The 27,111-nt window shown below is 34.4% G+C and overlaps 1 protein-coding gene across 1 annotated transcript; it reads left to right on the top strand.

Annotated features, from left to right (window-relative positions):
* Positions 1-8,542: 8,542 nt before the first annotated feature.
* LOC126633948 (uncharacterized) lies at positions 8,543-9,457 on the top strand. The gene is made up of 2 exons (XM_050304462.1): positions 8,543-9,146; positions 9,402-9,457. Exons 1-2 carry the CDS (start codon positions 8,543-8,545, stop codon positions 9,455-9,457), a joined length of 660 nt encoding a protein of 219 aa, XP_050160419.1.
* The last annotated feature ends 17,654 nt before the right edge of the window (positions 9,458-27,111 follow it).

The raw sequence follows: 27,111 nt of genomic DNA, 5'->3' as shown, positions 1-27,111 counted from the left end.
CCCCAAACCCATAGAGGGCATGTGATGTGAAGTTGCGAGTCTCTCTCACACACACCCCTTCTCTCTCCACTCTCTTACTCTCTTTCACTGTTACTATCGATTAAAACCCATAGAGGCCATGTGATGTGAGATGGAGGTGTTTTATTTTGAAAAATTTTCATTACTATCGGTTAAAATTAACAGAAACATTTTTTAAAATAAAAAGCGACATAAAATTTTCATTATTATCGGTTATAACCGACAGAAAAAAAAATTGGAGGCAAATAAACCCCCCAAAATTTCCTCCCAAAATTTTAAATTCCCCCCTCAAAATTTTGTTACGATTTAAAAAAAATAAAATAATAATTGTTTGGTTTAATAAATAAATAAATAATATGTATTCAAATAGAATACGTTTTAAAAATTAAATATAATTGTTTGGCTTAATAGATAAAAACCCATGTAAAATATGCGATAAAGAAACAAAAAGATAATTGTATAATGAAAATGTCGTCACACAAACTAAATATTGTCTAATCAATACTTGAAAAACATAAATAAAAATTTAGCACAAATTACTTTTCCCACTTCAAAATTTAGGCAAATTTAACGGAGATATGTATTCTACGAAACTAGTTTCCATGATCTAACCGTCAAACTTGTTTGTAGATACTACAAGATCACATACGTAAAAAATAAAAAAATAAAAACATTCAGAGATTAGGTAACGGAACAAAAGTTTTCGACGGTCATAAACGAAAAATCACAATTTAACGGATATTTTAGCTCTGGTTTTGAGGATTTTTTTACAGCTACACTCCTCGACCCTATAAGAATGTAATGAATGAATTCAATCTTCAATTTAAAATATTTACACTAGTAGATACCACAAAATTTTATTTTATACTTAATGGAAGTATAATATTAACTCTAAGTGTTTGTTTAATATACCGTTTTGACGCAATATGCATTCTACGAAACTTTTTTCAACGATCTAACCGTCAAACTTATTTGTACACACTCCGAGATTGCATAAGTAAAAAATCTTAAAAAAACAAACATTCAGATATTACGTAATGGAACAAAAGTTTTCAACAATTATAAACGAAAAATCACAATTTAACGGTTATTTTAGCTCCGATTTTAATGATTTTTACAGCTACACTCCTTGACCATATAAGAATGCAATGAATGAATTCGATCTTCAATTTAAAATATTCACAATAATCTTATTTTATACTTAATGGAAGTATAACATTAATTCTTAAGTGTTTATTTAATCTACCGTTTTGACGCGATACACATTCTACAAAACTTTTTTCAATGATCTAACCGTCAAACTTGTTTGTACACACTCTGAGTTCGCATACGTAAAAAACCGTAAAAACAAACACTCAAAGATTACATAACGGAATAAAAGTTTTCGACGGTTATAAATGAAACATCACAATTTAATGGTTATTTTAGCTCCGATTTTGATGATTTTTTTACAGCTACACTCCTTGACTAATACATTGAACGAATTCGATCTTCAATTTAAAATATTTACACTAGTGTCTTATTTTATACTTGATGGGGAAGTATAACATTAATTCTAAGTGTTTGTTTAATCTACCATTTTGATGCGATACGCATTCTTTTCAACAATCTAATCGTCAAACGTGTTTGTACACACTCTGAGATTGCATACGTAAAAAATCACAAAAAACAAACATTCAGAGATTAGGTAACGGAACAAAAGTTTTCGATGGTTATAAACGAAAAATCACAATTTAACGGTTATTTTAGCTCTAATTTTGATGATTTTTTACAACTATACTCCTTGACCTTATAAGAATGCAATGAATGAATTCGATCTTCAATTTATAATATTTAAACTAGTGGTAAAATCTTATTTTATACTTAATGGAAGTATAACATTAACTCTTAAGTGTTTGTTAAATCCATCAATTTGATAGGATATGCATTCTACGAAACTAGTTTAAACGATCTAACTGTCAAATATGTTTATATATACTCCAAGATAGCATGTGTAAAAAATTACCAAAAAAAAACATTCAGAGATTATTCTGGCGGCCGTCCAAAATTTTGCTTTGTTCATCTCGGTTATATCCAACAGGGCCATGAGTGAAAAGAAAAATTAAAACATGTGTTTATTTATTTATTTTTAATCAATATAACATTTTAAAATGATAAAATTAGACATGATAGAGTACACCAGATGTTCATGTGTTTTTATGTGACAGACAATGTTCTTTGTGACGCATTGAAAAAAATTGTTTGAATTTCTTTGTTCTTTGTATCTTGTTGTTTGAATTTCAGATTGTAGTCTGTTGTTATTATTTCTCTTAGAAAATTTATGACTTGTGGGAATTGGGTTCATTAGACTTTACTCACGAGTGAAAAAAAAATATTTAAAATATGTGTTTATTTATTTATTTTTAATCAATATAACATTTTAAAATAATAAAATTTTAATTTATGTCGGTTATAACTTCCACCATTAACTTAAAAACCGCCATAATGTGTCAAAAATATTTTAAAAAACCATTAACTTATAATTTTTTCTAAAAACCACCAGAATGTGTCATAGGTTCGCCAGGACTTTATGTCGGATATAAGCGATATGATTTTTCTAATATCCGCAACTAATTAAATGAAGTGTCAGATATAATTTATCCGACATAATTTTTCTAATATCCGCCACTATCATCCGCCACCTAAAACTAATATTGTAGTAGTGTTTTTGCACTAGCTAGGTCGTTGGACCTTACGCTAACTAGCAAGTGACATAGGATTAGGTTTAGCGCGCTGCAGGGTTGAGGCGTTGATGGGATGCGTATGTAAGTGGGTCGCGGGGCCTATTTGGAGGATTTGTTGGCGTCATCACAAGTTGGGCTTGCTAAATGGGTTACTACTGGAGTTGCTTAAGCTGAGCGCATGGGGCATTGGGTTGCTGATGGAAGTTGCAGAGTTGGAGTTAACGCAGCTAGAAGTCGTTTAGCTGAATTGGTTCAGATGGGCCTCAAAGAAGGAGTCAGTGCTGCTGGAAGCCGCAGAGTGAAAGTTGGCATGGTTGGGAACTGCATAATGGAAGTTGGTGCGGCTAGGAGTTTAAGAGCAGATGGCTAACACAACTAGGAATCGCAGGAGAAACACAAGCTAGAGCCTTGAGAAAGTCGTAGGGCCTAGTTGGTAGGTTGGCCTGCTTCTTGAACCTCAATTGAGAAGAAATTCTGAATTTCCTCCATTGCTTATGGGAGTTCTCCTACTTCTAGGAAGCTTGTTATCGAGTTATCTCCCCTTAAAGGATAAAAAGAAAACTACTGAACCTGTGATTTCTGTCACTCCGAAAAAAGCTAAAGTCTTGGCTGATAAGATCATTCACCCAAGAGCTCTGTGTTGCCCCTAGAGCCCAGGTTCAAAGAAAAAATGATACATTTATTTGTGGCTAAATCTAAATTGACTTCTGAAAGGTTCGCCACTATGAAAAGTGGGAAGGAAATTTTGTCACTTGGGAAAGTGGATTCAACTGCTCAAGAGACATCAAAGCTTGCTTATTCTATTGCTGTCGCATTTATGTTGTCAGCCAAGAAGGAGGAAACTGCTCGATTTTGATTTCTCACCTGCTATAGATGGAGTTGTTAAGGGTAAAACTGACGAGATTGGATCTGCTAAAGATGAAACGATGCAAGTGCGAGCTACTGAGTGTGAAGAGGTTGTTATATGCAAGTGGCTGCTGAAGAGTCAGAGATCATCCAAGCTTTTAATTAGTGTTTGTTTTTATTTAACTTGTGTTAGATTGGTAGCTTTTGTGCCAATTTATCAATTGCTAGAAGTTTAATAAACTGCTTTATTCGGTTTACTCCATCTTCGTTATTCAGTTGACTTGAATGTGCTTGAAACTTTGCTTGCTTGAGTGTCTTGCAAAACTTTAGCCATAAAAGTGCGAACTACTTGTGCGACTTTGATAAAATTAGGCACTCTTAACAGGTGTGTCAATGTTATGAGTTTTAGCTTTCTAGGGTGTTAAGCTGCAAAATTCATTATGTGTCATTGCCTATAACCGTGTGATGCTGGCACTGCTAAGTTGGTCATTGACTGTATTGCTTGAACAAAAGCCGCATGATATGTGAATCTGTTTATGCGACTAAGGAAAGGTTTATGAGCAGTGTACTTTGAGCTCATGAGATCTTGTACTTCATAAGCGAAGTGTGTGACACGACAAAGTTTGTTAAAAGCTACCAGAAAGTGTACTACATTTGTAATAAGAGGTCACCGATCCTTTAAGCTTCGTAACCCGTAACACAACATGATAAAGATATGTATATACATTTCAGAACATGTTTGTGCAACTGGTGATGTTACTTTGAGCTTATGAGAACTTGTACTTCACAAGGCCGATACGTGTTTCATATGGCAGAGGCATGTGACATGACGAAGTTTCTTATAAGTCGTTGGAAAGCTCAACTGTTCTTGTAATTTGGGGGTCATCGATCTTTTGAGTTGCGTAGCCTCTAACACAACATGATAAAGATCTATGGAACCCAAAAATCGTTGACTAGTCACATAAAAAATGTGCAGTTGTAAGGAAACTTGTGGGCAACTTCTTAAGGAATGCACTGCATTATATGTCACAAATTTCATAGGCTGTATAACTAGTAGCACAACATTATAGGACCAGTGTGTTCATGAAAATCTCTAACTGGTCACAATAGACTATGCAATTGTGTGAAAATTAATGAGCAGCAGTCCAAAGGATGTGTTGCACTTTTAGGGTCATGGATCATATAGGTTATGTAGCTAGCAGCAAAACATGATAAAGTTCCGCGTAGACAAAAAAATAGATAATTTACCGCAGTAAACGTGTGTAGCTGTATGGACTTTTGATGACAATAATTCAAGGAACGTACTGTACTTTTGTGCTTCTTCTGGCAAAATAAGCCTAGGTTCCCACATATTAGGGGTCGGAATCATTGCTGATTTGATTTATGGTTTTTTTAGTAGACCGACTTATTCGACTTGAATCAAATATAGTATGGAGATATTTTGGTGGTTTGGCTGAACCAGTTTTAGGACCAGTTCGGCTAGATTGGTTCTAGGTCAGATGCTGGGTGTTGATCCGGGTTGGTGGAGCAGGTCGATTTGCGAGAGCTTGGTTGTTGGGCATTGGGCTCGGGCGAAATGGATGGTTTGAATGAGCCTGCATGGCTAGGTGCTAGGGTGCACTAGGCTCGTGCGTGGGAAGCTTAGGAGATTCTAGGCTAATAAAGCGTGCTAAGCTCACACATTGGGCCGTCTTGGGAGTCGGCTATGAGGAATGTCGTTTGGGCTGCTGGACTGTTGTTGCAATATGGACTTGCACCTTGTACCTAGGCTAGCATGGCTCCAGAAACAACTGCTAGGGTAGCTCTGTGGGCCAACAAACTTAGGGCATGTGCCGCTGAGTTCTGGGCTATAGTGTTGTGGGCAACGACTTCTTTGGTGTAGTAGCAGCGGTGATGGCAACCATCATCCCTCCATGGTCCTCCGCGTGGGTGAGAACCCAAGCATGTAGGACGGTAGTTCGTCGTCGTCTCGAAATTTTCAGCCATTTTTCCTTTCTTTATGGCACACAAATCAAGAAACTAAAAATTCAAAGATTTGAAGCATTATTAAAATTCAAAGGGGAAATTCTAAAAGACATTGTGAGAGCTTCTTCAAGATTTGAATCAAACTCTCGACAAAAAACACCAGTTTTTGGTAGCAAATATCCATGGTCTTTAGTCTTGACAAATTTGTATCTATAAAACAATTACACACATTTGATCAAAGACTAAAACCAAGTGACCAAGGAGTAGGAGGGGTTTAGGAGTGGATATCTGATGCCTAAGTCAGATGCTTTGAAAAAAGAAAAGAAAAGAGTTTTTTGGCATAATTCTGTAGCCAAAGCTTACTAGAATTTGGTGTAGAATGAGGTATTTATTAGGAGATAATCGGCCACATGTGTAGGGATTTCCATGTCATGTGTCGATGTCTAGTAAGTAAGACCCCATAACTTGTAGCTCTTCAATCATTTCTCAAACCAATGAATATGCATTCAAGTGATTTTGGTTTGAATTTGGTCATCTCATCGCTCATAATATGAACTTATGCACTATAACCAAAAAATTATAATTTGGAATAATCAACAGGTTTACTAGACCATACCTCGTATGCACACTTAAAACAAAGAACCCGTAAGCAGTGGTGGATCTATAGAGGGACCTGGGAGGTCCCAGGACCCTCCGACAATCCTAAAATGCTACTAGAAATTTTCTGGGGGACCCCTCGAAGCAGGATCTGTGCTGTCATGTGCTGCAGCTTGCAGCTTGCAACGGAGAAAAAGACGGGGGGGGGGGGGGGAAGAAAAGAAGACAGGGGGAAGAAGAAAGAACAGGGCCTAAGGGCCTTTTAAAAAATTGGTCCAAAACACAGTGTTTTGGCCAATTTGTTTAATTTTTTTTTTTTAAAAAAAACCCAACCGTTTGTCCATGATTCCCGAGTCCTTTTAACGCCTAGCCCCACATGATGGGCCATCCCCGAGTCACTTTTCCTTCCCCACCCCCTGGTTCTTGCTTTTCCATTCCCCCTAATCCCCATCTTTCTTATATTCACCCAAAACCAAAACCCTAAATTTCTAATCCCACCCAATCCCATATTATAATTACATTACTCCAATATTATACCTCCACTTGTTTCAATTCTCCAAGCCACCACTATTTGGTTCAAAATTCAAGTAAGTTTTTTGGTATTAATCTAATCTCAATTAAATTATATTAGATATTGGTAGAGATTTTTAGTCTATTATTGATATGATTGTTGATATGTTTTTTGTTTGTATACTTATTTTATCATTGAAATTTAGATGGAATTTTTGTTTATTGGTTGATTGGTATATGTTTTGTGTTTTTGGTTAAATGTGTAGTTTAGAAATAAGAAATATGGAAAGATTTTTCAAGCCCAAGCCAATAGCACCATCTACTTGTTCGGGTAGTTCGAGCTCAAGACAAAATGAGTGTGACATTGATTCTAATAATCTTGAGAGAGACTCGGGAAAAAGAATTCGAATGAAGGACTATCCTTCTAATATTCAAGATGAGGTCCGAAGAGCATATTTGCAAATGGGACCTTGTAGGCCTACAAAGTATGAGTTCCCATACACTTTGCATGCAAAGAAAAAGCGACGATTTGTTGTTTCGTGGTTTGAAGAATATGATTGGTTCGAGTATAGTATATCTAAAGATGCGGCATTTTGTCTTCATTGCTATCTCTTTAAAATCAACTTTTCACAATTAGGAAGCGATGCCTTCACTGGGGTAGGCTTTAAGAAATGGAAGAATGCAAGAGAATGTTTTGACAAGCATGTTGGTCCTATTGGTAGTTTCCACAATAAAGCTAGAGAAGCGGCTAGTTATTTAATGAACCAAAAGACACATATTGAATAAGTTGTGATCAAACAGTTAGAAGAAGAGTGTATGAAATATCGTCTTTGCTTGAATGCATCAATAGATTGCACTAAGTTCTTGTTGCGACAAGGCCTTCCTTTTCGTGGCCACGATGAAATTGACACTTCGAATAATAGGGGGAATTATTTAGAGCTCTTGCAATTCCTTGCGGATCATGATGAGAAAATAAAGGAAGTTATGTTGGAAAATACTCCGGGAAATCTCAAGCTAATAGCTCATTCAATTCAAAAAGATATTGTCAATTCATGTGCCTTCGAAACTATTAAGGCTATTATGAAAGAAGTGAAAGAAAGTAAATTCTTTTCTATAATGGTAGATGAATCACGTGATATTTCAACAAAGGAGCAAATGACGGTGATTTTGCGTTATGTGGACAACTAAGGTCAAGTAATTGAAAGGTTCGTGGGAGTCCAACATGTTACTGAAACAACTTCAAGTAAACTAAAGGAGTCCATTGATGAGTTCTTGAAACTACATGATTTGAGTTACTCAAACCTACGAGGTCAAGGTTATGATGGAGCAAGTAATATGAGAGATGAGTTCAATGGCCTTAAAAAAAATTTTGGATGAATAAAATTGTGCATTCTATGTTCATTGTTTTGCTCATCAACTACAATTAGCTCTTGTTGCCGTAGCAAAGAAAAACTCCGATGTTGGCGCTTTTTTCACTTTGACTAATAGTTTGGTGAATGTTGTTGAATACTCATGTAAGCGTCGTGATGCACTTAGAGATAAACAACAAGAAAATCTCATGAAAGCTATTGAAAATGATTGTCTTGAAACGGGGCAAGGGTTAAATCAAGAAACTAGTCTCAAGTGTGCTGGGGATACACGGTGGAATTCACATTATGGTGCTTTGATTAGTTTGATTACAATGTTCTCATTTGTGGTGGATGTGCTTGACATGATTGTTGAAGATTGCCACAATAATAGTGCTGGTGAAACAAAAAGGTTATTAAAAGATTTACAATTTTTTGAGTTTGTGTTCCTCCTCTTTTTGATGAAATCTATATTAGGAGTTACAAATGATTTGTCACAAGCATTACAAAAAAAAAAATCAAGAGATTGTGAATGCAATGGCTTTAGTCAAGACATGTAAAGAACAACTACGTTGCATGAGGAATGATGAAAAATTTGATCTTTTGGTTGATAAAGTATCATCCTTTTGTGTTGAAGATGAAATTGAGGTGCTTAATATGGATGATTTATATGTCATTCAAGGGAAGTCATTGCGTAAGGCTCCAAGAAAGACCAATCGTCATCATTACAAAGTGGAGCTCTTTTTTGAGATCATTGATTTCCAACTAACAGAATTAGATGATCGCTTCACTGAAGGTAATACTGAATTGCTTATTTTCTTGGCATGTTTGAGTCCGAATGATTCATTTGTAGCTTTTGATAGAGAGAAGCTTGTTCGCCTTGCTCAGATGTATCCTAAAGATTTCATGGATCGAGATAGATTGGCACTTCAAGATCAACTTGATATTTACATTCATTTTGTGCGTTCTGATAATGATTTTTCTCAATTGCGGGGGATTAATGAGCTTGCTAAGAAAATGGTGGAGAAAGGGTTGCATCGAACATTTGCATATGTATATTTGCTTGTTCAACTGGCTTTGGTTTTACCGGTTGCATCCGCTTCAGTGGATAAGGCATTTTCTGCTATGAATATCATTAAGGGTCCACTTCGCAACAAAATGGGAGATCAATGGTTGAGTGACAGCTTAGTTGTTTACATTGAGAAAGATGTTTTTTCATGTATTGGTAATGAAGCTATCATGGAACATTTTCAGACTATGAAACCTCATCGTGGACGCTTGAAGTAGGATTTTATAGCTTGCAATGTTGTTTTGCACATGATTTTTGAATGAAATGTATTATATTTAACTTTTCAATGTTATTTTTGTCTATAAATTTTTTGACTTTTATTATTAGGACCCCCCGAATTTAAAATCCAGGATCCGCCATTGCTCATAAGGGCAATCGACTAACCAAGTAGCAAGCATGGTTAACCGCTTTTGCCCAAAACAATTCAGGCAATCTCGCATGAAACCACATGCTTCTCTCTCTTTCCATAGAGTTTTATGATCCTCTTTGCAGCTCCGTTTTGTTGAGGAGTTTTCTTCACTGTAAAGTCTCTTGTGATGCCTTCTTTTTTACAAAACTGTAAGAACTTATTGTCTCTATATTTACCCCCGTTGCTGCTTCTTAGATATCTAATTTCCCTACCCATCTTATTTTCTACTTTTGCTTTCCACTCCTTAAACTTGTTGATGCACAAAATCAGTGGGGACTTTGGTACAACAGAAAGTGTTAAGTTTGTGACCTTCACTAGATTGCTCTGATCGCTAGTGTGGATAAGTATGTAAAAGGATAGGGACAAGGAAGCAAACACAAGATGTACGTGGTTCATCCAGATTGGCTACGTCCACGGAGTAGAGGAGTTCTTATTAATTGTGAAGAGTTTACACAAGTACATAGGTTCAAGCCCTCCTTTAGTGAGTACTAGTGAATGATTTAGTACAAATGACATTCGGAAATATTGTGAGAGAATGATCTCTATTTATATAAGAGAGTTTCTAGTTTCATTCTGACATTGACACATGTCGTATTGTGATTGGCTTCTGATGTTGACACGTGTCGCGCTATGATTGGCTTCTGATGTCGACACGTGTCGCGCTGTGATTGGCCTCCTGGTTGGAGGGAAACTCTTCTGGGTCCTTGACAGTATACCGTTGACCGGTCCTTAGTAGTTTCGGGATTGGTCAATTATGGTACAAACAAAACTTATTGCAAATCTCAGATTTCGGACCTTGTTGCGCTAGACCGCATACATCTATATGAATATAGTACATCAATTTCTTACTTCATTTCTCACTGTTCGCTACCTTGAATGACATCTTTGTATGCTTCCCAAGAGTACAATGCTTGCAGAAATCCAAATTGCAACAACTACCACCTTATAGGATTTTTTCTTGTGTAGTTCTTACAATCCTCTTTGACTCATGTGCACTAGCCTATGGTGCCAAAGCACAATCTTGTCCTTTGAACCAACTTCAAAATTGTAGTAATCCCATGAAGTTTGTAAAAAATGATGGGTTGCATATCCCCTTTCATCCCAGTAAGTGATTCTTTGGTAGCATTGAGTAATCCATCTTCACCATTATACTTGTAACCGACTTTGTCTAAAGTGCGCAAAGGTATTAAGGTTTCAGTATCCTAACGAATTTGTCATAATATGTAGTCTTAATTGAACAATGCCTTGGACTATACACGGTGAATCATCACCCATAAACACATTTCCGCTGTTTCTTTCCTTATATGTATCAAACCATTCTTTGAAAGAACACATGTGGAACGAACAAACCTTATCCAAAACTCAAAATTTGATACCGTTAGGCTCAATGTTACTTCAAGGAGTTCGCCATCACTTTCCTCTCAAGTAACCACACTGGCTGTATTTGATTTCTCTGTCATTGCCTTGCTTTCTTCTCTTTCCATATTTTGCAATTTTGTTTCCAGTGGTCGAATTCAACACAAAGGAAGCAAGATTTCTATAAGAGTGGGAAAATTTGGATCGTCCAATCTTCCAACAAGTAAATCTTGTAACATTTTGAGAGGTTCACGACACCATCTTTGCTTGTCATCAATGAAAGTGAGGGAAGCTGCAAGAAAACACTCTGACGCTTAAGTCAGCATTAGTTCAAGATGCATATAAAATATATAACGATCTCCTACTTCTCTCTTTTCCCTTTTCCTCTGGTGGAATTATTAGGTTTTATAGGCATTTAAGTATTGGGCTCCAAGTTCCAATCTCCTTATATTTCACCATGTTCCATGGATTAGTTATTATGTTGCTTGATTGTAGCTCCACTTCTCATGTTTGGCGTGCTAGCGACTTGTTTAGCAGAGGAGTAATTTTTGGCTCCCACAGTGCCGCACTTTTTCTCTACAAGCACATATCATTTAGGTTTTGTAAAAGAAAAATGTTTCTTTGCAAAAATTCATTCCACTTGAGATATCATCATGAGTTTAGCCTTCAGCCATTGTAATACGGTCTTGAACCCTAATTTTGGTCTTCGATCACAGTTATAGTGGTATTCGACCATGATTTTTAGGTCTTCGACCTTCTGTCTTGAGCAATCGGCTCAAATTCGCTCTAGGTCTTCAACACATGACCTTTTCATCTTCTATCACCAATTTATATAGTAATAGTAGGGCTGGACCTAGCCTAGTACATGATGTGCGATTGTCTAGTGCCCAAAAAAATTGGGGGCACCAAAATTATTAGGGTGCTATATATATGTATGTTTTCATAAGAGTATAAATTTATAAAATTTGGTTTATTTGATCAAGAAGTTTAACTAGAACTAGTGGTTTTTGTTGTTTGAAATTAATGAAAGGTCTTGGGTTCAAAACACGATGTGTGTTTATTTACTTTCCAATTTTTACAAATTTCTTTTCATAAGAGTATAAATTTACCTACGTGGATCTCAAAATATGGGCTTGGATCTTTGGGCCCAAAGTAGCCCTAAGTCTTCCATAATTTTGACTCCACATAGGCCTGATAAACTCCCATAACCATCCACACCACAATTCACTTGACAAGCCCCGAGCATGTGACTTGGGCTTATTTTAGTGTGAATAGCGATTAGCAAGCTAAAGCTTGGCGTGATGAATATGCATGGGTATGGCGTGATTTATATAAATATCTGGCTTAATTACCATAGTGTGGCATGATTGTGAATATCTTCCCTTTTTGATCCCTCACCTTTGCATGTATTGAGGTTGACTTAGGGCTCGCATGACAATTGAGCCTCGAGACTTGGTTGGGTTTGTATGCAACATTTTTTGGGCCTCAACACTGTGCACATTCCTTTTCTCCTTTCCCAACACCTATTGTAAACCTAAACCTACTTGACCTTGGTATTTTGATGAGTAGACTACAACACAAAGGTCCCTAAACTATACTACGAGTTTAGTTTTAGTCCTTGAACTCTTAATAGAGCGAGGAGGAAACTTATTATTAGAGATCAGTGACCAAAACTAAACTCGTTGTATAGTTTAGGGACCTTTACTACAATTTAGCCTATTGTATGTGCTAAATATATCAATTAGACAGTATTTTTTCAACTAATTCATGGTCTTGTTTATGGAAAGAGGAAGTAGTCTGTGTACAGTATAGAGGAGGTAGTTTGTGTATAGTATAGAGAGGAAGTTTAGGGAGGAAGTGATGTGGAAATAGGAGAAATTTTTCAGTGTATTCAAAACACGGGTCGATACACTGCATGTCATACAAGTGGTGGGACACTTGAAAAGAAAAACTTGTCTTCACTTATATTATGATACAAGTGGAGAGACACTTAAAAAAAAATTATCTCCATTTATATTATGACATGTTTTGTACAATCTCGTGTTTTAGACACATGAGGGAATTAACATGGGTCATTTTCCTCTGGAGTCCACGACTTTGCGATGCGCAACACCAATTTTTTTCTTTAATTATTTACAATTTTATTTTTACACATTCGTTTTTAATTTGATTATTTTTATTTTGGTTTTACATAAATGCCCTTGGGAATTATTATCCTTTCTTTCTTGTCGATTGCCCTTTTTTTTTTATGGAAAACTAACCAAAAAACCCTCAAAAGTTTCACTTTAATCATCAGGACAAAATTTAGCAAAAATGTCAATCATGCCCTTCACACATCCATACAAGATTACTCAGCAATGAAGATGACATTTTCAGAAAAAATTTTGCATGCCAAAGATAAGGTGGCAAACTTTGCAGCAACCAAGACAAAATAGATTCATGTGGCCTTTAGCAGCTTTCAGAAACAGTGCTGACAGCTTTCAGAAACAGTGTGTTGTCACTATCAAAAAGTTGTAAATATTGAAAAATTATTTTGTTGTTTAGGAATCAGCTTTTGTATATAAGGGAGCCTTTCCTCCCATACAGAAGACACCTGAATACCACGCACATCTCTCAATATCTGAAAACACCATACACTTAAGCATTCGTAGCCTTCATAACATCCTTGTAAACACTTATTTGTAATCACTTTTTTGTAAACAAGCATCTCTATAAACATTCCATATATCAATAAAAGTTCATGTGTACATAATCAAGCAATCTCCAAGTCTTAAGTAAGTTTTCTTTTCCTTCTTTATAGTGTTTGTTTAATTAGACTTCTAGTTCAAAACAGGGAAACAGTATTGTGGTTATATTATTAACCTGTTAAACTGACGATCATACTTTGTTCGAGCACTCTGTTATAGTTGAATGCTTGCCATACAAATAACTGGACATCAACCAGGGTACCTCTGAGTTCTTCGTACCTCTGAGTTCAGCCGTTAAGGCCTTATACTTGTACTGTGAGTGGCCGTCATGCTGAAACATGTCGAGTTCCATGTGCAAGGTTCTATGTCTAGTTGTTATAATGGTCATCCGACTATTTAACCGAGCATGCGTTGCGAATTTGATATCAGAGCCTAGTTTAACATTTTAATAGTATAATTATAATAGTAAAGTACCTTGAGGATAGAAGTCGTAGATACAACTGATATCATATTTGTTTATTGTATATGAACAACAGATATTATTGTCCCTGTAGACCCTGTCAACCACAATTACCAGGTATTTATTGTCCCACACATCCAACTATAACTAGCATAAAGAGAAGATTAGCATATATATCCAAAAGAATTATTAGTACTTTGAAGAAGCAAAAGTTTTATCTTGGATATCTTGAACATCCTTCGTTTATTAGTAAATATAATAACACAGAATTGCAGCATAAAGTTTTAGAAGCAAAAAGAACAACAGATCAAGTTTTAGAGACATTGAGAGAAGAAAAAGAGTTTTTAAGAAACCAGTTAGCCATAACCCTATAGAAAGGTAGACTATAGTTTATGATAGATTATCTTAATTTAGAAATTAGTGAACCTCAAAAAAGAAAAATAACTTTAGGCCAAAATAGTTTAGTTTGTTATTTTCCATCAAGAAAGCATAATCATATTTTGCACAGTGGAGAAAATTCACAAGCCAATACTATTGTAGATCTTATTATTAGTCAAACAGAAAATATAAAATTAGAAAATAATAAGCATAATCATTTGTTAAACCAGTTGTTAGAACATTTCCAGAAAAAACTCCATAAAAATAATTAGACAGAATTTAGACTATATTACATCTCAATTAGAAGATAATAATAGAAATATTCAAAGGTTTCCTAGTAAAAGAGAGATAAAAGAGTTTGTTGATCTTATAGATAGTAAGCCGACGCATGTAGAACTTAGATCATTAGAAATAGTTGAACAGCTAAAATCAGAAGTTCAAAAAATTCAATTGGTACAAAAAGAGTTAAGTGAACAAGTAGATAAGTTGCATAATAAAATAGATAAATTATTAGTTTAATGACATATTCTAGAACTAGCAGAAAATATATTCAAACTTTGAAAGAAATTAGTAAATTAGATAAAGAACCAGTAGGATTAACAGATTTTTCAACACAAGTATCCAGTAGTAATATTCCCATTAGGCAAAATAATTTGATTATCCAATTAGTTTTAAGTTTAGCTGAAAAATTAGATCAAGTTGAAGAACAAATAGCAGAAATAAACCAAGTTTTACATAACACATCTTCATCACTTCCACCATCCTTGCTAGATAAATTAGAAAATTTCACTTTGAGTGCAAATAATAATAGAAGACCTAAGCTAAATCCTTTTGATAATAGAAAATGGAACTCTTTAGGAAAAAAAGAAAAGAAGTAGTTAGAGCGGAATATATTTATCCAAATGAAGAAGAAGCACAAGAATTCATTCGAAGAGGTTTTGAGAGAACACAGAAAAATAAATATAACTTGTATCAATTAGGTTTATTTGAAAACAGAAGTAGAATTGTAAGCAGCATCAGTCAACATGAAGTTAGCTGTATTGATAAAGAAGTCACACTTAATCTAATTAGTAAAGAAGCAGTTACTCATTTGAGAAAATCACATTTTAGTCAGATTCATATAGGAACAATATTAATTGGAATAGCATGATTAACCAGAGCACAAGTAGGTACAAAAGCTTTAGTATACATATATGATGATAGATGGGATAATCACCAACAAGCAGCAATAGCAACAGCTGAAGTAGACTTAAGTTCAAACTTAGCAGTTATAGGTTGTATTCCAAATTATGTTATGACGATTAATGAATTTAGTAAATATATTAAAATGAGCATAAGAACAAAAAATTATAATATGAAAGGAGAGTATAAAAATTTGTGTATTAGCTTAATGTATATAGGTAAAGTGTCTGATAGATATAATCATAAGTTTAATTTAGAGTTTCAAAATTTAGTTCAAACATTTGGCAGTAAACATGTAAATATGATAGAAGCAAAACCCATAGATAATAGCTTTTTAGAAGGAACTCAGTGGACATTGCCTAATTTACAAGTAGCACCAAATAGACAACCAGATAAAGTACAAATATATGAAACTAGTACAGGTCAAGCAACAATTAGGTTTAGTAATTATAAGCAACTAGAAAAAATAGAAGAGGATGAGAGTGAAATTGAAAATGAGAGTATACATATGGCTTTTGATAATTTAGATATTAATTTAGTTGAGCAAAATTTTGATCATATTGTATATAAACTTATAGAAGATATTGATCATTTAGATGAAGAACAATATTTGGAAAAATATAAGACATATGATTTAGGACTACATAAAATTTCAGACAAAGAAATGAAAATTTTAATCTTAGAAATAGGAGTAGAACACATTTTAGGATCAAAAGAATATAATAATTTATTAGAATTGAAAGCAGAATGTAATCCAGCAGAAGAAAATAGTACATCAGGAGTAGAAAATCCAGGACACGCAAGCAGAACCGATCAACAATTTTTAAGACCAACAAATGAACAATATAATGAAAAAGCAAAAGTAGACTATATGGAAGAAAGTATGATAAAACCTAGAAAAAATAGGATTCCATATTTGAGAGGGTTAGAACAAATTAATATAGCTGGTAATATATTAAATTTAGATAATGTAGATCCACAAGATTGGGAAAGAACGATTGAGAGATGGGAAAAAGGCTGCGTACATGCAGCATTAATGTTAGATTTTAGTAATTCACAAAACATGTTAGATTACTTTGAACATACTTTGGATGGTTTAGTTTTTTATTATTTCCAGTCATGGAAAGTTCAAAATCCAGAACAACATCAGGCAGCTAAAATACATTTTAATATTGATGGTTTTGTTACTTTAATTAAACAAGAGTTTTTAGATCATAATAGGTTAGATGGCAGAAGTGAACAAGAACAAATAAGAGCAATCAGAAATTTAGAACAATTACAAATTTGCGATTTACAGTATATAGCTGAGTGTACCACAGATTTCTTTAAATATTTAGGAAGAACAGGTAGAATTAGTGATATTAATTTATTAGATACTTATATGACAAAAATAAAAGGACCAATAGGTGAAAAGATTTGGAATGAATGGCAAAAGCATTCGAAGAAAAATGATATTGCTATAGGACCTAGAATTCAACATGTATATGATATACTTAGACAAGAGTGTAGTCAAATAAAGGCTAAGAGACAAATTAGGAAGCAATTTTACATGAGTTGTAAAAATATAGATTTACCACAACAGTGTGGTTGCCATAAGAAAAATAAGCATAATAAAATATACAAAAAGAAATATAAGTCATATAAACCCTACAAACAACATAAGAATTTCAGTATAAGACCTTCAAGAACATATAGGAAAAGAAAATATATTCCAAAACAATTTAGAAAAAGAAGTGGCAGACCTTGGATTAGGAAATATAAAGCACCAAAATATAAGAGTAGTTGTAAATGTTATTCATGTGGAGAAGCTGAACATATTAGACCTAAATGTCCAAAATTAGGTAAACAGTCGAAAGAAAAAATACATATGATGGAGTTGTTTAAGTTAGAAGAAGATGAGGATATTCAGTCAATATACAGTTTAGATAATTTAAGTGATAATGAGAGTATTTATAGTATAGAGAATATTAACATGATAGATTCAAACTTGGAAGATTCAAGTAGCACAAATAGTGATCTAGAAGAATATATGTGTGCATTCATAGAAGAACAGCATGAAGAAGAATATAAATACATTAATTTAGGTTGGCCAGAAAAATGTCATAAGTGTAATAAATTAGTTGCAAATAAATACTACAATACATACTCAATATTATGTGAAAAATGTTATAGTAATAGGTTATTAGAAATTAATTCAGCAGAATATGAAATATTAGGAAATATTGTTCATAGTATAGAAAAACCAAAAAATAGTTCTTTAATCACTATAAATTGCGAAATAGAATTAGCAAAAGAACATAAGATACAAACCATAGCTATGATAGATACAGGGAGTACAAAGAGTGTCATAAGAGAAGAGTTAGTACCAGAAAAATATAGACAAAAATTAGCAAAACCAGTAAGAATAACACAATTTGATGAGAGACCAGTTTACTTAACACATTGTATAAATAATGAGTTTATTAAAGTAGAAAACAACAATTTAATTTACCATTAACATTTGTTTCACCAGTAGGATCATATCCATTTATTTTAGGATTAAACTTTTTGAAAAGTTTGCAAGGTTTTTTATTTATGAACCCTAACATAACATTTTTCAAAAGAGGCATTACAATAACTTATCAAAGTAATACTGTAGAAGCATACAAAAACATAAGTATAGAAGAGACTAGTGGCCAAGATAGTTATCATTTAGAAAACTCAAAGGAAAATGATGAACATAATAACGTAGAAGAGTTTGATGAAGACATTTTTGAACATGAATACCCGATTTTAGAAGAAGGAACCTGTATAGAAATATTATAGTTAGATAGACCAAAGAGTTTAGAAGAATTGTTACAATTAGCAGAACGAACTAGGATTATAGCAGAAGACCCATAGTTACATTGGAGCAAAAATAAAATACTAGCAAAATTAGATATAATTAACCAAGATTTAACCATTAAGACGACTGATATGCCTTGTAGTCTAATAGATACACAAGAGTTGTTAAATTTAAAAGTAATTAGACCATCTAAGTCTAGACATAGATCAGCAGCATTTATTGTAAGAAAACATTCGGAATTAAAAAAAGGTAAGGCTAGAATAGTTTATAATTATAAGAGATTAAATGATAATACATACGAAGATAGTTATAAATTACCAAATAAGGATGAGCTTATAAACAAAATTCAAGAGAGTAAATATTTTAGCAAATTTGATTGTAAATCAGGTTTTTGGCAAATAAGATTAGCAGAAGAATCAATTGAGTGGACAGCCTTTACTTGTCCAGAAGGACATTTTGAGTGGCTCATTATGCCATTTGGACTTTAAAATGCTCCATCGATCTTTCAAAGAAAGATGGACCAAATTTTCAAGAAATATGATAATTTTTGTAGTGTTTATGTAGATGATATTTTAGTACATAGTAAAAATAAAAATGAACATAGGAAGCATTTAGAGATAGTATTACAAGAATTTATCAATAATGGAATTGTAATTAGCAAAAATAAAATAGCATTAGAAAAGCAAGATATAGAATTTTTAGGAATGTATATCAAGTCAGGTACAATACAATTACAAGATCATATAGCTAAAAAGGTGTTACAATTTCCAGATAAATTAGAAGATAAGAAACAGTTACAAGCATTTCTAGGATTGCTAAATTATGCAAGAAATTTTATCCCTGATTTAGGAAGAAAAATAGCAGTATTACATAGTAAAACTAGCAAAACTGGACAAAAATATTTTAATAGTGAAGATATTAAATTAGTTCAAAAAATAAAAGAAGAAATTACTAAACTTAAGCCATTAACATTACCATTAGATGATAGTTACAAGATAGTCGAAACAGATGCTTCATCATTAGGATGGGCAGGTATACTATACCAGAAAAAGTGTAGGGAGTCTCCAAAGTCTAACGAACAAGTTTGTAGATATTCCTCAGAAAGGTTTAGTGATGTACAGTCAAGATTACCATCAACAGATTTAGAAATTTTAGGGATAATTAATTCACTTGAAGCATTTTCTTTATTTTTACATAATGAAGTATTTACGATTAGAACAGATTGTCAAAATATAGTTTCTCATTATAACAAGATACATGCTAATAAACAGGCAGCCCGAAGATGGGTTAATTTTGTTGATTCAATTACAGGAAATGGTTTTAAACCAATTTTTGAACATATAAAAGGTAATGACAATACATTAGCTGATATCTTATCAAGATTAATTTGTTGAACAGGTATGGAATATCGTGGACCATCATCAACAAATAGCACAAGGCCACAAGGCAGAAGAGTTTCTTTGAATGGCATGATGATGCACCATCAACCTCCACCATTCAATGGATTTCAAAATAGCATGAGCAGACCAGCATCACCACCAGTACCCACGTTCAACTTTAATGGCAATATTGTTGAAGGAATCAGAAATCCAACTCTAAGATACAGGTCAAGGGTACCAGAGCTTTCTGATAGGCAGCAGGTTCTCTTAGATAATTTTTGGAATATCCAAATTAAGCAGCTAAGCATGAGGTTAGGTCATGAAAAATTAATTAGAGCCTTAGAACAAGAGTTTGATAGCTTTAATTTTAATTTCCACCAAAACCAGCAGCATATTCATTCTCTTGAGCACAACCTTCAAGTCATCTCTAGGGACCATGAGTCATTACTTGGTAAGTTTACCAAAATGAACCAAGAACTCCAATATCTTAGAATGCAGCAAAAGGCAAGTGACACCTTGAAAAGAGAATTAAAAATAGGTTTAGAAATTGATCAACATAAGAATAAAGGAAAAGAGGTTATTGAACCCATATAACAAGAGGCTAATGAGCCCATAGAAGAAATTAAGATTGAGCTCTTAGAAGAAGACGTTGAAATGGAGCAACATCAAAGTAATGAGCAGCATCAGGTTCTGAGTGACAAAGAAAAACAAGAAAAATATGAAAGTTTTCTTAGGAATATATCTTCAGACTTAATATTAGACGATGTTTTATTAGAAGAAATTTCAAAGGCAAAACTAAGAATAATGCCAACAGATATGCAAAATGAGATACTGAGCAGAGCATCACAGTCCATGAAAGAGTTACAATTACAATTACAATGCGTCTTGTATCAGTCCATCTTTGATCCAAAACTAGGGATGGATATTATTACAAAGATGTATCATCCATGTCTTTGTGATAGTACAGAGAATTGTATTTGTAAACCAGATGTTAGCATAGCTATGGCCAGGATTGACATGAGAGATTTTAAATCATGGCATTTTAGTTATGAGCATCAGAAAAAGCATAATGAGGTAGAAGTTACCCCTGCCTTACTATTAGAATTTGGTTATCTCGATAAAATATTTATTAACCGTATTTCTCAACTAGAATCATTTCCTGAAAAGCTTATTAAAGTAGTAGAAGATTATCTAGAAAGGTGGAAAGAAATTTGCATAAGTTTTATTAGTAGTCTTCCAGATTGGTATGTACACATGCATAAGGAGAAAGCTAGGCATATAGTCATGATCAATGAAGAGTCCTTTAGACTAAACCCTATCTCCTCACATAGGTGGACTCCTTCATATAAAGATATTTTAAAATTTAGAGGGATCCAAATGTTTGCTTTAGATGAGTTTGAAGATTTTAGGTATGATATGGTACTAGTAGCAGAAGAAGAAGAGATGTATATTTATAGCAAGACAAGAATCAGTCATCAACCTTATTGGAAGCCCCAAAATTTCAAAGAAGAAACAGCGGAAATATATTACAAGGTGAAAGAAGATATAGAAAGAGATGCGGAGCTAGTAGAAGGCGATGAACAGTATTGAAATAATTTGTCGGAAGAAGAGCTGCATAACATCGACAACATGATGGAAGCCTAAAGAACTAGCTGTAAATTAGTATAAGATGAATAGCATCATAATGTATTTCCAGACAGAAATGTCAACATCGTTGTGGTCCGCATGTAATGGCATAAGAGTAAATAAAGAGAAGAGTTTGATCTATTATAGACTTTTCATACATAAAATGTCCTTATGGTTAAGAATGAATAGTACCAAACCCTTTTCGTTAAAACTCCTTTTTTTTATACAAGAGCATTTGTGTCTAGTTATTTTTGTCAAAGCATGTTTCGTGACGCTTGACTTTATAATAGTAGAGATGGGTAGTGTATTTTTGTTTTGTGATCGAGATAGATAATCTATTTATTATTTGCATTAACTTAGGGGGATGTATTAAATTAGGAGTTTAAAAGATTTTGAAATAGTTATAAATTTATGGAATTTAATTGAGTTTCATAAACTACATGTGAATTTTGGGTGAAATTATTAAGGGAGAGGCCTAATTTCCTAAAGCCGAAAAAATACTATAAAATCTCTCCAAATTTATTAAAATCCTTAATCTTTTAAACTACTTTAAAATTAAATTTTAATTGAATACATATAGAGTTTTACGAAGAGAGCTTTATATATATAGACAAAAAAATTTACTATATTTCAAGGAACTCCATTAGTTTTTAAACATGTCAATGAGAGACAAAAATATAAAAACAACTAAATCTCAACCTAAAAACATAGAAACAATGTTTTAAGATACCAACCATACCTCTAAGGCTTTAGGGCTGTTAATAGAACTCAGCCCTCACAACTCCAACAAAATTAATGTGCCATAAGCTCAACCCATCCTCAACTATTTATGCAGAATAAGTTTTGAAACTATATGTAGAATCAGTTTGTATCCTTTATTACTAGAATCAGTTTAACCCATCATCGACCACTTTTGCAGAATTAGTTCAATCATTCAACGATCATTTTTGCAGAATCAATTTAAGACATCGTTAACCATTTTTTCAGAATCAATTAAACCCCTATTTGACTGTTTTTGCAGAATTAGTTCAACCCGTCATTGACCGCTTTTGCAGAATCGGTTCAACCAATCCTCCTGCAGTTCAACCTATCATTGACCATTTTTGCAGAATCAGTTCAACCTGTCCTCAATCGTTTTTACAGAATCAATTCAACCTATTATTGACCATTTTTGCTGAATTAGTTTAACCTGTCCTTGACCATTTTTGCAGAATCAGCTCAACGCAGTTCAATCTATCCTCGACCATTTTTGCTGAATTAGTTCAACCCGTCCTTGACCTTTTTTGCTGAATTAGTTCAACCTATCTTGACTATTTTTCCAGAATCAGTTCAACGTTTTTGCAAAATCAGTTCATCCCATCATCGACAATTTTTGTAGAATCAATTCAACCCGTCCTCGACCGTTTTTGTAGAATCAATTCAACCCATCATCGGACTTTTTTGCAGAATCAGTACCTATCTTCAATAAATGACAATGTTTACAAAAGTTCACTAACTCATCTTTTGGTTTATTAAGTCGTAAGTGTGTTCAATAAATTTTCAATTGCAAAATCCAGTTCTTGTATTAATTGTTTTTTTCATTTTACAAATTCGAATTTTGGATAGAATTTTTTTTTCGTTAACAGAGGTTGAAATAAAATAGTAGAATTTTGGGTGAGAGAAGCAAAGCAAAGGCCAGGTCTTCTAATTCAGAATTTGTTTGATTTGAAACTCATTTTAAATTGGTCAATGGAAGGTTATATGTGATAAATCGTGTTTGATTTGAATATCATATATGACACACCGCGACCAAAGTCGAGATGTGTTGGTCGTCACGTGAGCGTGACGTAGCCTTGTGCGTGAAGTGGAAGCGATAAAGAGTAAGGAAATACGAACAATTTAAAACATAAGCAACTAGCAATCCCAGATAAGAAAGGATGCTAGTGAGAGTCTAAGTGTATAAATACACTTTCAGAGTAATAAGAAAGTCTAGTTGCAGTCAAGTAGGATAATTACTAAGATACAACACCCGAAGGTGAATCTTACTTTTTCGGATTCTGTCAGAACACCGTTGGATTCCTCGTGGCCACCAAACTCAGTTACCTAAAACCTGGAGGGGCGAAAAACAAAGTTGAGTGAGTTAGTAAAACACATTTACACGAAAACCTTATTTTCCTCTGAATATACTAACCTTTCGTCGTAAAACAAGTGTATAGATACTTTCCCAGAAATAGAATACATAAATATGTATATATCTCAAATCATGCTCAATAAATCAAGATTCATATTTGTATATGTATATGTATATATATATATATATATATGCCATGCGTATGTGATGCCCAAAAACATAAAAATACCAGAAGTAAGCCAGGTGATGCACTTCACAATAACCATCTACTAGCCGAAGTCACCTAACGTGATCTATACGGCGGAACCTAGAGCTCATCTCAATCACAACATCAATCTCATATCTCATCATATAAATCATCATGTATATACGTCACATATCTCATCATATCTCATCATGTATATACATAACTGCACACAAGTCGGAACCACCTCACGTGGTCTAGTCGACAAGACAGGGTGTAAAATAATAGTACGCTCTAGTGCTACGATCACGTGAAAACCGTGCGATAAATCGCGAGTCACCTACGAGTCGGAACCACCTATAGTGGTCTATTCAACAGGACTGTGCACCTAACTTGGATCCAAGATGAGCATGTGGTTCGGGAGGTGAACATCACGTGAAGGACTATGCCCCTAACTTTGGGCGGAAGCACTAACACCGGGGTGCAGATTATGAGCTCTAATATACATCTCAATATCCTTATCATCATATCTCATAACCATTATCAGCATAAAGTACTCACCTATAGCTTACCTGGGCCTCCACAGCACCATGCAACAATATGCATAATTATGATAATGCATATACTAAAATATGAGGCATATATGACATGGCATTTAAATCACATTTTCTTTAAATACCTTTTCTGGGAAAAACATAAAGTGTATATATATACTGAAAATAACTGCCCACTCACAGATATGTAGCTGGGTCATAATCCCCGTGCCTAGCCAGGCTACGCTCGTCCTCTGGATAGGTCTCGCCTATAGGAGAAGTACTGAAATAACGTTATTTAAGCACATATACTAAACTATGTAATAACTTCTCATACATAGCTCAAATTGGGTATATGAATATACCGCAGTGACCTACACAATCTCAGGATCATCCGTAAATTTTCAAAATAATTTTCTGACCGACGTGAGGAATATTCCTCAGAATATTCCATTAAAACCCAACGGTAATGGTTAAAGATGACTGACGGCGTTAGCATATTCTTTCAGAACTGACGGAATATTCTCTGTCTTCTCTGGCGAGTCGCCGGTCGTCGACGATTGTTCGCTGGTTTTGGAAAAACTTCCAACTATGGTTTCTTCTTCATTTTTGCACCATTTTCTACATACTTTATACCAAAATGAAGATCTCACAAAGATGAACACAACCATACCTGACTTGACCTCCAACTCGCCGGAAATTGGCCGGAAAAAGCCTCGATAATTCCGACCAAATTTGAAACTCCTCGTTCTCACTATTCCAACATCCAAAATCTTCAAACAAAGTACTCCGACCTTCGTATGGACCTCATTAAGCTTCCTATGAGCTTAGATTTCCCTGAAACACAAGGTTTTACGTGAGTATGAACAGTGCATGAAAATTGGGTTACGGGTTCACGAGTTTTCGAAGGATTTCTTACATGAAATGGTACCAATCAACTCGTAGCACCACGAGGAACACAATGGTGCATTCAAAACCTTTGATCTGTAAAGTGTGGGGTGTTCTTGATCTTGTCTGTACAAGAGAGAAGAGAGAGAGTGTGTGTGTGTGTGAGTCTGAGAGAGAGAGTATGGGAGGGTGAGAGAGAGAAAATGGTACTTTTGTGTGTGTGTGGTTTACAAACAATCAACCAATCACCACTAATTTGCTTTAGTCCCAATTGGTCCCCAAAACTTAGGAATTTAACATATTAGTCCACTTCCAATAGCATGTCACACATAACACATCTGAACGTCCAAGGGCATTTTAGTCTTTTCACATCAACGATAATTGTTTCTCGGGACGGACTGTCACAATATATTTAAATATCATACACTATAAATCAGCAAGAATATCCTTCAATCCAATTTCAAGGCACATTGAACTTGAAAAGGGGTAAAAAAAAAAAGAAGGGAATTGTACCCATCTAACAAACAATTAAAACTAGATGGGAACTAGGTAGAGGTCTTAGATCTACAAGTTCATTCATTCATTTGAATAATTAAATGAAACCAATATTTCTTGAAGAGAGAAAGAGAGAGAAATGAGCAACGGTTGAAGAGATATAAGTGTGAAAAAGACTTTTCCACTATAAAGGGTAATTTTGTAACTTACACTCTAGAGAAAAAATTGCAATTATGTCATTTTTCACATTTATTAACTTTTGTCTCTTCATGAAATGTTTAAAATTTGTTGTCTCAATATATAATTAAGTATTAAGAGTATATTCTAAGTGTAATTTTTCCTGAACTACTTCAAAATTCGGAATGCATGGACTTGGATTTAAATACTAATTGAATACACATAGAGTTTTGTAAACTACTTTAAAATCCAAAATAAATACACCCGAATTTCTGTGAAGTTTTTTTCATTTCAGAGTGATACCTAAAATCATAATTTTGGGGCACTTTCATACACCCGTTAAGATTACTGTTAAATCAACCATGAACTAGTGACGTAACGTTCACTTGAACAATGACAAGACGTCATGTGTCAATATGGGCCCGAATGTTAAAAAAATAGAAGGCATATTGTCTGCCCTCCAAATACCATACCCTTCCCATCCCCTCCATCTCCTACCTCACCCCTACCCTCTCTCTCTCTTCTCCCTCCTCTGCACCCACCAGTCTGCACCCACACTCCCCACATACCAACCCTCAATTCCCTCCCTGCATTCAATTACCTCAATTTCAATCCAATCCAATTTCTAGGGCTATGACATTTCTCAACTCCCTCCCCGCATTTTAATTCCCTTCAATCACTCTGCCGTTGTCCGATTCGATCTTCGCCCACCATCATCATCGATGGCAATAAGAAGAAGATGGATTGTTGATAGGGAGGAGCGAGGGGTGAAGGTGAGGGTTACAAGGTATGCTGGAACTTTGTCGTTAAATTGGTCACATATCTGCAAATAGTCTTTCTGGAGCAAACCAGAGAGGGAGTTGTTGGAGAGATCAAGGTTTTGAAGGCGTAGAGGGTTATAGATCAACGAAGGTAGTGGCCCGGATAGGGCGACTCTGACGACGCAAGGGTCAGGGAAGCCGAAAATATTCGTGCAGGAAATGTTGCTTCAGCAGCATGGGGTGGGGTTTGAAAAAGGTAATTTTGGGGTTTTAAAAAAAAACAAGAAAAAAAGACAAAATATAAGCAAAAGAAGAAGAAGAATGAAAGAAAGAAAGTAAAAATGAGAGAGGGAGTTTGATAGGATCACAAATCTCAAGACCCTATTCAACCTGCAAGCAGCAATAGTAATGGCAAACAGAGAAGATGAAGTAGAAGGGAGCAGGGCTCCAATATATTTTTGTGTGTTTGTATTTCTTTTGTAAATTCTAATCTGCTACAATTCAAGAGCTCAGCTCCTTTTATAGAGTAATGCCAGCTGGTATTTTTGACAGACTTCATTAAATAACAGTAATAAGCCTAACAAATCT

Source organism: Malus sylvestris, chromosome 9 (assembly GCF_916048215.2).
Source record: "Malus sylvestris chromosome 9, drMalSylv7.2, whole genome shotgun sequence".
Lineage (NCBI taxonomy): Eukaryota > Viridiplantae > Streptophyta > Magnoliopsida > Rosales > Rosaceae > Malus > Malus sylvestris.
Note: the sequence above shows the minus strand (reverse complement) of the source record. Positions and strands in the feature narration are given on the sequence as shown.